Source organism: Myotis davidii, unplaced genomic scaffold (assembly GCF_000327345.1).
Source record: "Myotis davidii unplaced genomic scaffold, ASM32734v1 scaffold514, whole genome shotgun sequence".
Classification (NCBI taxonomy): Eukaryota; Metazoa; Chordata; class Mammalia; order Chiroptera; family Vespertilionidae; genus Myotis; species Myotis davidii.
The window spans coordinates 248,671-258,892 of NW_006286236.1; the positions used below are offsets into that span (position 1 = coordinate 248,671).

General features: G+C 57.9%; 1 protein-coding gene across 1 annotated transcript in view; it reads right to left on the reverse strand.

Annotated features, from left to right (window-relative positions):
- The window catches only part of PICK1 (protein interacting with PRKCA 1), an 18,120-nt gene extending 12,685 nt beyond the window's left edge, over window positions 1–5,435 (reverse strand). Inside the window, exons 1-3 of the mRNA XM_006757415.2 lie at window positions 3,861–5,435; window positions 2,792–2,881; window positions 537–693 (exon numbers count right to left, since the gene is read on the reverse strand). Of these exons, the coding sequence (XP_006757478.1) occupies window positions 537–693; window positions 2,792–2,881; window positions 3,861–3,901 (288 nt within the window). The 5' untranslated portion in view covers window positions 3,902–5,435. The remainder of the gene's footprint in view (window positions 1–536; window positions 694–2,791; window positions 2,882–3,860) is intronic.
- Between the last annotated feature and the right edge of the window lie 4,787 nt (window positions 5,436–10,222).

A 10,222-nucleotide genomic window follows, 5' to 3' on the forward strand; every position in this document is an offset into this window, starting at 1 on the left:
GCAGGGAGCAGGCAGCGTGGGACTGTGGTGGAGGAACAGAAGACCAGCAGCTGCCCCAGAGCCAAGAGGGGCCCCTGGGGGTCTGCAAGCCCAGAAGGACCCACTGGGGTGAAAGTTCCATCAGGGACGGGCCAGGGAGGCTCCTATCTTCCTCCCAGGCCCACCGCAGCTCAGCCGGCATCACCGGGGTGTCTGTGACCCAGGGAAGCTCCCCGTGGACTCCCAGCTTCAGCTCTGACTGGGGACACACTGGGCCCTGAAGCTCGGTTCTGAGCCTGCTGGCTCCCTGGGCACCTTTGGTTCCTGATGCCCCTCTCGTGCCAAGGCCCAGCCCCAGTCCTGCAGGGCAATTAGTACCAACTGAGCAAGTGAGGTGACACCGAGGGGAGCTGGAGTGTGACCAGACCCTGATGCTCTGAGTGGGGAGCAGGGATAGGGCCGATCTCCGTGCCAGGCCTGCCGGCCTCAGAGTGCCTTTCCTGGCTCAGGGCCGCGCTCCCCGGCTCCCCACCCCCCGTTCCCAGGGCAGCCCTTACCTTCACTTCCTGGATCATCTTTGCTACCTCCACCTTAGTTTTTCCTTTGATTGACCTGCCATTGACACCGGTGATCTCATCGCCAGCTGCCACAGTGCCGTCCAGGGCTGCCGGCGTGTTGTCAAATACCTGGGGGTGCAGCAGCGGGAGGGGAGAGCTGAGACACCGGGCGGGAGACAGTCATTGCCTTCGCCCCAACTAGTGCCTGGCTCCGTCCTGGCCTCTAGCCTCCCGTCCCTCTCTCTCTCTCTCTCTCTTTAAAGGTATATTTTGACTGACTTCAGAGAGAGGGAGAGGGAGAGGGAGGGGGAAACATCAGTGATGAGAGCGAATCATCGATAGGCTGCCTCCTGCACTCCCTCTGCTGGGGATCGAGCCCAAAACCCAGGCATGTGCCCTGACCGGGAATCATGCAGTAACCTCCTGGTTCATGAGTCAACGCTCAACCACTGAGCCACACCGGCCAGGCGCCTTCCTGTCCCTCAGGTATAGAGAAGGGCAGGGCAGAGAAGCCTGGACGGACAGAGCGCAGGAGCCCACATACTTGGAGGGGAGGGCGGGAGGTAGACGCGCGCTGAGGAGACTTGCCTTTTCTAGCGCCAAACACACCCAACCGGACACCCGAGTGTCTGCTCCTCCGCTCATTTTTTAAAGGTTTTTCTAACAATGCTCTTCCAAGCTGATACTGATTTATTTTTTTAATATTTTTTTTATTTCATGGAGGAAGGGAGAAGGAGAGACAGAAACATCAATGATGAGAGAGAATCATTGATCGGCTGCCTCCTGCACGCCCCACACCGGGGATGGAGCCTGCAACCCAGGCATGTGCCCCTGACCGGAATCGAACCCGGGACCCCCCAGTCCACAGGCCAACGCTCTATCCACTCAGCCAAACCAGGCAGGGCCAAGTGATACCGATTTAGCCAAAATTACAAAATAACTGCGCTGCGAAGACAGGGTGAGAGGAAGCGGAGTGGTTTTGGGAGAGAGGGGCTAAGCGGGCATATGGCAGGAGGCCAGGCTCCGGGGCGCCTCCCTGATACCTCCTGGGCCAGGTGAGGCCAAACCCCTCGTGAAGGCAGCACCCTGAGGCGGCAAGACCAGGTCCCCAGAATGTCCGTCGTCAGGACCTAGAAGCGACCCTTTGCAAGATCCTCAGAGGCTGGACTTTCCCATCTGCCACCAATGGCCACTTAGCTGTCAGAACAGGTTCGAATCCAGGTCCAGTTTATGTCCAAGGTGGCAAGCTTCCCTCCAGGGCTACAGAGAGATCACTGCCTGGCCCCACCCCTGAGCCACAGCTGACTGCGTATCACCAGGCAGCTTCCTCCACAGGGACCACAGAATTGTTCATTACCGCCGGCAGATCAGCTGGAGAGTGAACTAATGCCATAAAAACAGCATCTGTGCCCTGGCTAGTGTGGCTCCGTTGGCTGCGTTGTCCTGTGCACCGAACGGTGGCAGGTTCGATTCCCCGTCAGGACACATGCCCAGGTTGTGGGTTTGGTCCCCAATCAATGCTTCTCTCACCTCTCTCTCTCTCTCTCCCCCCCCCCCCTTCTGCTCTCTCTCTCTCTCTCTCTCCCTCTCTTTCTCTCGTTGTTTTTTTAAAGTAAAAATAGCAGGAACTACTATTTAATGAGTACTTATGGTGTGCCAGATGTTGTGTTATGTCATTTTATTTAATCTTCCCAACAACCCGAAGATGCTCATCTTTACATGTTTTAAATCCCCACTTTTCAGGTGAAGAAACTGAGGCCCAGGGAGGTTAATTAACTTGCTAATAAGCAGGGAAGCTTGCGTTTGAACTCAGGCCAATGTCATGTCATAGTCTTTTAGTCTTTCCACTACACTTCACTTGTGCTGGTACCGAAGGCTGACAGCTTTGTTGACTCATTAGAGATATTTTATCGAGGGTCCACTCTTTGTCAGGGGTTATACCAGGAGCTGACTGCTGTGAAAAGCAACCTGGGCCCTGCCCTCGCAATACAAAGAGTCTGAAAAAGCAGCCAGATACAGAACAACCGGAGAGCAAACCCCCACTTACAGATGGTGGTAAGTGCTGAGAAGGAAAAAAAGACTGAAATAACAGAGAGAGACAAGGGCAGACCTGGGAGAGGGGGTGGTCAGGAAGGCCTCTCAGGAGGTCGGACCTCCAGAATGAGAAGGAGCCAGCTCTGCAGAGTAGAGGAAGGAACCTGCCTTTGTCATGCCCAAGTAGGAGGTGGCCCGCCCCCTCCAGGACCTCACCCCACCAGTACTGGGCCCCTCCTCCAATGCTGATCCCGATCAGGTTCTGAGCATCCTTCTGCAGGGTCACCTTCCCGGGCACGGTGGGGATCCCGCTAGAAAGACAAGCACCTGAGGCTGAGTCTCCGGAGGAAGCATGACGGGGGGACCGGAAGGGGACAGGCCTTCTGAAACCCCACGAGGCTCCAAATGCTGCACCGTCTTTTCTCTCACCGTTGGCCAGAGGGACAGCATCTTGTGCCGGAATGTGCACAGCTCTTGGAGTCACACAGATGCGGGATGACCTCCCAGCTGTGCCATGAATCAGCTATGGATTGGGTCGGTTACCCTCTCTCCATCTCAGATTAAATGGCTACTTTACCAGAGTTAGAAAGAGCCCAAAGGACATTTAACACCAACCCTGCCCATAGCAAGCACTCCATGAAAACAGGCCCCCCTTCCCTTCGCTTCATCCCCCCTGAGGTTTGAGTCAGGCTTGTCACCTCCTCAGGTACATCTGGGACATGATGCTCTCGTCCTGTTAAACTTCCCATCACCCATCTCTCAACTTAAAGCTCCGTTTTCACTAGAAATGAGCACTTAGTTATGCTTTGCAGGAGATGTTCTCATTCACTCACTCATGCAACAAATATTTGCTAACAGCTACTGACGCCGAGCACCTGACAAAGAGCCGAGGACACAAAAAGGCCAGTCCTTGCTCTGAGGGAGGATTCGCCTCAGATGGAGACGAGCAGAACTTCTGAAAACCTGTCCCACGAGCTGTCAACCCCGGGGAAGGCAGTCAGCTCGATATCCCTGCTCATCCTTCCAAACCTGGCTCAGCTGCCCTTCCCCTGTGAAGCCTTCCCCGGCCCCTGCTCCATCGGCCCTGCTCCCCTTGCAGCCAGGCCCTCAGGGCCCGAACTGTGATGACCTGTCCATGATTCCACGCCCCCAGGGATGGTGAGCTCCGGAAGGGAAGGGTCCATTCTGCTCCAGGACAGAGAAGCAAGGGTGGGCGGGCCTGGGGAGTACCGGGATCTGGGGGGCCTGGGGCGCCTGCACTTTGGGGACTTGGGGGAACAAAGTACTCACAGTTTATCCTCTTCGATTTCATAATCCAAGTCTGCAAACATGGTTCCGAGAGCTGAGGTGGGCTGGCTAACTGCCCAGCTCGGCAGGGGCACAGAGAACTGGATCCGGGAGGAAAAGAGCGCAGGGCTTAGGGAACCGAAGTGCCTGGATGCTCCCCGAGCCGGGGCAACCCTGGCGCCCTCCCCTCGGGACGCGGGGGGTAGGTGATTCTTACTAAGAACAGGGGTGGGCTCCAGGCCAGGGCGAGGGGCGCAGGTCCTAGAGCCGCCCACAGGTCTCCAGGCCCTGGGAGCAGCCTCTGTGGCTCACCGGAAACGCCGGTCCCGCAGTCGGTCTGGGCCAGGCTGGCACCTGAACCCACCTGCCGTTCCACCTGTCGGCGGCCGCGACTGTCGCGTCACTTCCGGAGGGACGCGGAAGTCACGCCTTCCCTCTCTGGGTATTTGCCCCGATCCCTGCAGGCAACCCTCCCCTTCCCTGGCTCCCGGGGGCTCCCGGAACCAGGAAAGAGGACCGGTATGAACGGAAGCTCGCCGTTAGCCTGAGAAAGCGGAAACAGAGGGAAGGTCTGGACAGGCCGGCAGCGCTCGACCCCGCCCCTTGCCCCGAGGCCGCCGCCATCTTGGTAAGGGCAGGGTTCTTCCCAGCGTCCTCAGCGGGACGCCAGGGACCACGCCGGCAGGGCGGTTGCCGTGGCAACGGAAGCATCCTCGGCTGGGGAGACTTTCGGCGAAGTCCAATGATCTACAAATCCTTCCACCTTTTCAACGCCCCGTCCTATCATGCTGTGACTCCTCCACTACAATGGCAGTGTCAGGGGCAGCCTAATCCCAGTTTTGCAAACCAGGAGCCTAAATGCAAGAGGAGGGGAAGGGATTTTATCCAGAGCCACCCATCCAAGATCTGGTCTAAGATTCAGATCTTGAGTTTGAGAAGGCGGCCTCCTCCAGCGCCCTTTCAACCCGTGCACACCTGTGTCCAGTAGATCTGCTATTGACAAACTGGACAAGTTACTTTCCCTCCTCTTATATGCCTCCTTTCCCCGCGTGCAAGCTAAGCCCTGAGGCAGATGCTCCCTATGGTCTTTGGTGAGAGATTCCTCACACCCCATCTCCTTTGTTAACCCTGAGGAACAGCCCTTTGAAGTCCCACTGAGGGTCAGGAAATGCCATCAGTGCTCCCCAGCCAAGGAGTCCGAACCTCATCTCCCCACCAGCCTCTGCTGCCACTGCTATTGTGTACAGCGGGTTCCCCGGAGGGGGCTGGTGCTCCCAGAGCCACAGCCTGGCACCCACCTCCCCCAGGAAGCATGGGTCCAGGCCTGTCCAGCTTCCTTCCCTAGCTGCCAGGGTGTAGGGAGAAGGAGAGGTGCAGAAAGATGACTATCCTAGTAGCCCAAGGCCTGATAGGAGCTCCACCCCACTCTCTGAGGGAGCTAATCTGAGCCTCATCAGATGTGCAGATGCCACCATAGCAACAACCTTCCCATGTACCCACTGCTCTGCAGTTCAGGTCACCTTCACAGGATTTTAAGTTCACCGTGACCCCGTCTCTCTTCCTCCTACGTACTGACTTTATCATCCCTTCCATAGGATGCTGGGTCTCCATCAACAGGTGGCACTGTGACAAACAGAAAAAAGAAAATCAGGTTGCATTGTAATGCCTGTTAGAGTGAAAATATTGACCCACTTTATGCTGTCAGGGGAGGGGTCTCCAGGGTCAGCAAACACAGCATGGAACATGTTCCAGCCAATCAAAGGGCGAGGTTGGGACCGTGCACTTATTGGAGAGGAAGGAAAGTTGGAGCGCCTTGTTCCATCACCGAAGTAAGCATTCTTGTCTCCCCAGCGGGACAGGGAGCCTCTGGTGGCCGGTCTTGCCCTCCGATCTCCCACAGAACCTGGGACAGTATCTGGCTGAGGATGAAGTGCATCAAAATAGCTGTGACCTTATGTGAGAGGGGACGTTCTCCGGGCCCTGGAGGAGAGGACATGGATGGGCAGAGAGGGAACGAGATGACGAGGGCCTGAACTGGACAGTGGCAGTCAGTAGCTTGAGCTTCCTCCATGGGGATCACCAGACCCCTGGGACGTAAGACCAAGTATATATGCCCTGAGTTCTGGAACTGTGGTCCTCGGCAAACAGCACTTTCCAACCCTAGGAGCTTTAACATAGCTTGCGGCTCTGCCTCCTCAGCACGTCCCCAGACCAAACCCCAGCTCGGCTAGTTTGTAGCTGGGGGATTGGGGGCAAATCACCCATTGCCCCTGAGCCGTGGGTATTGTAAACTGGGGATGGTGATCCCTCCCAAGATAGTAGCTGTAAAGATGGAGATTAAAGGGAGAAATGGGTGTGAAGGTGTTTTGTTAGTGACTCACTTGGCACAGATGTCAGGTTTTTATTGTCCCCTGATTATAATCATTTTGCCCAACTATTTCAGGGGGCAGGGGTGATGGCACCTTTAAAGGGCCTCCTGATGGCCGGGCCCTGCCTCAGGCTCACCAGGGAGGTGTTCAGAGTCCTGGGCTCTGTCACAGTCCTGTGTGTCGAGTCTCTGGGGAAGGGGCATCTAGAAGGCTGCATTTTCACAAAGCTCCACGGGCGGCTTCAGAGCCAACTGCGATGGCACACTGTCAGGGGCTCAGGAGGCACAGTGTCTGTGTGCACTCGGGAGGGCGGGGGGTGGGGGGCGGTTCAGGTCCACCAACAGCCCTGCCCGCAGGCCTCCCCAGCAGCAGGAGCCAAAGGCTTCCTGGAGGAAGTGACATCTCAGCTGAGTCCTGAAGGAAGTGCTGGTGGTACCCAGGCCACGAAGAGGGGCAGGGTGACAGGCAGAGGGCACAGTGGTACAGGCAGTAGGGGCTGCACAGTACAGTCCCTGTTCTCAGGAAGTCACTGTGGCAGGGGAGGGGGATGAAGGCAGACAGTGGGCACAGTGACAGGGTGATAAGGAGAGCTGCCACCTTTGCCAGAGTCACAGGCGAGAGGGTCAAACAAGTGTCTCAGAGCGGAGGTTTGACACCTTCTTCCAGATGGGTAGGGCTCTAGGGGTTGAAATGGGGGTGAGAACACCCACCCACTCCCAGGAGGCCCTCCCTCTCCAAGCTTGCTCCTCCTCCTCCTCCCCGGCTCTGCTCCTGAGTCCATCCTGAGTCCATCTTGCCTGGCCCTGCCCTGCCACTGAAAGCTGTGTGACCCTGGGCCCGTCCCAACCTCTCTCTGGGCCTGGGTTCCCTCCCTCCTTCCTCCCTCCGTTCCTGAGCTTCAGATTCAAAGGCAAAAGATTGCCCCTCAACCCCATATTCCTGGGGACGTGCTGCCACCAAGTGGCCATTCGGAGAAACACCCCTGGGGACTGGAGCTGCATGAGCTGTACACCCCACCCCACACCCCCACTTCCCACTCCACTCATTGCCACCCCCCCGCCCAGCTCAGGGCTGGCTGGAGAGACCACGAGTCTTTGCAGTCGGTAGGGGATGGACGAGGCTGGGTATCCACGTGCCGTGCTGTGTCTGACCTGCCTGCCCTTTAGCGCAGCTGTAGCCCCAGGCCTGACTCACCCCTGGCTTTGCAGCCCCTTTAAAGGTCAAGAAACCAGGGGTCGGTGGGTGGCATTTGGCTCAATCATCAGCATAGAGATCTAGGGCATGGGCTTTAAATTCAAACAGATGATGACAGTACTGCTAGCCGCCAGCACTTACGGGGGCCTTCACTAGGCACGGGCCTGGAGCGCGGCTTCCATTGTCTCCTGGGAAGCTCACCAGAGCCCCTAGAGGTGGGCTGGCCCTTCTGCATTGGTTCCTTCAGCAAATAGTGTCAGTCACCTGCGACGTCCAGGCCTGGAGGACACATCAGAGAGCAGGAAAGCGAGGTCTGGGCCTGACACGAGGGGGAGCGGCCGGTGAACCCAGGTCACAACCTCCCATTCAGGGCATCAGGAGAGGCCCCAACTCTAACGGGGGGCCCGGCGGGAAAGGGCGCGACTGTGGCCTCGTGGGAGGTGGTGGAGCGCTGGACTCGGTGGCAACCCTGTGGCCTCTCTGAGCCTGGGCTCTGGGTAACGCGGCTCTTGTAAGAGATGGCGTGTCGGTTCCAGTGTCAGTCAGGCCGTGACACCCCCTGCTCAGACCCTCCAAGGTCTTCCCCTCGCCCCCAGGGTGAACCAGGTCCTTGCCCCCAGGGTGAACCAGGTCCCCTCGCCCCCAGGGTGAACCAGGTCCAGAGGGGGGCCTGGCTGCTCCCCCAGCACACGGCCCCCTTGCTCCCCGTGCATATTCTGTTCCAGGCCTCTGGCGCTTGCTGGTCCTGGAACATGCTGGAGTGTTTCCCCCTTGGGGCCTTTACTCTGGCGGCTCCCTCTGCCTGAGCTGCTCTTCCTTGCCCAGGTCTGCTCCCTCCTCCTTTATCCTTGCTTCAGGGAAGCCCCCTAGAGCACCAGCTCTAGTACAGCCCTGGCTGCAGGCTGTCAGAGCACCGTTCATTCCCAGGATTACACATTTGTCTGCTTGTCTGTCTGTCTGTCTGTCTCCCCAGCAGACGGCAGTCCCCCGAGGGCAGCCCTGACGGTCACACCACTATCACCGACAAACAGCAGAGCGACAAACAGCAGAGCGCAGGAATAGGCAGGGACTGCCGCTGAGAGCAGGAGCCAGGGACCAGGCGGGGTCAGGGAGCCCCCCTGTCAGAATCAGGGCCCCACTCTGCCTGGCCCTGGGAGCCCAGGAGCCCAGCTGTCCGAGCAGAGAATATGGGGTTTTATCCAAGGTGTCCCTTGAGATAAACTTAAAGGTGCAAGTGTTAGGGCATTAAGTAGTTGTCAGCAACGAGACTACTCTAAGCAAGCAGGACCGAGGGCAGGCATTGTCATCTGACCTTATATTAATACTAGAGGCCCGGTGCATGACCTCCATGTACTGGGGGGGTGAGGGGGGCTTCTCAGCTCAGCCTGTGCCCTTTAGCAGTCGGACAGCCTTAGGGCTGCTGCAGAGGCGGAATAGGCTCCAGCCACCTCCGCTGTGCTAGCCAGCCTTCAGCCGGGCTTGTGGCTGAGCAGAGACCCCCCTGTGGGAGCGCAGTGACCACCGGGGGCAGCTCCTGCGCTGAGCGTCTGCCCTCTGGTGGTCAGTGCACGTCATAGCGACCAGGCATTCGGCAGTTTAGTCATTTGCACATTACCCTTTTATTATACAGGACAGTTAAGACTGCGGAGGAAGGACGCCACACAAGAACATGCAGTTGCAAGTCACACGGCACTTTATTACTCACAAGGTTCCTGATGCCGTGGGCTCAGGCTTAACGGGGTCCCCAGGGGAGAGTGGCGTCCTCTGCGGGCAGCGGCAGATCCGTCTTTGGGTGGCTGGCCGTCTGGTTGGGTCGAGTCAGCGGGAAGAGGGCGACTGAAGTCTCCCGATCGGAGGTTCGGCCGTTCTCCTGCCATCCGTGGAGCAAGGCAGCGTGGAGCGTGGATCAAGAGGATGATCATGTCTGAAGTGGGGGCCTGTTTTTAAGCCTGTTCTGGCCCACGGCAGTCCAGGGGGCTATCAGTAGCATCTGTCATCACACAAGTGTTAACCAGAGTACAAGCTGATTATCAATCACAATGTGTCAATCAGAAAGTGTCTATCAGGTTTACATACACCATTCCTAAAGGTAGCATTCAGCTGTGGTCTTACCTATACGGTGCAGCGAGGGCTTGGCCAGAGCGGTCATTCCCTGTGCTCTTTAATATTTCACACAAAAATAATTTTTCTAATTCCCTATAACACTCTCTAATTGCTTTCCATTGCTGTAACAGTGTAACACTCTCTACTTACTTCCTGTCATTATCACTATTACGGTGACGCCAGCAGAGGCCGGAGCAGTTGGACCCCAGTGCTGGCTGAAGCCACAGGCAGGCGAGGTGGGGGCCTCGTCTCCTCCTCCCCGAGTCTGAGGCAGGGTCGGGAGCAGGGAAGCTGGACTGGGAGGCGGAAGGGAGCCTGGCTGGGGGCCGGCCCTGGGATGACAGGTCTATGGGGCCAGATTCCGGGGGGGCAGGGAAGCGTCTCCCCCTCACTGGGCGGCAGGGGCTGAGGATGGGCGGGGCCTTGCTCAGGGGCATCTCACCTCCCAGAAGCCCACTCCAGCTTGGGTGGAGCCATGGACCCATTGCCCTTGGGGTACAGGGCAGCTCTCGCTCTTCTCAACCGCCTCTGGGCCGCCTCTGGCCAGAGGGGGGATGTGGGCTTCCATGGGGCCCCAGTCCCCCCAACCACCCCCAAAGCAGCTCTATTCCTGGCTTTGCTTGGCATGTAATGGGCCGACCCTTGACCTCCCCTCCCCCTCGCCTAGCTCTCTGCCCCTGGGTGAGGTCAGTGATGAAA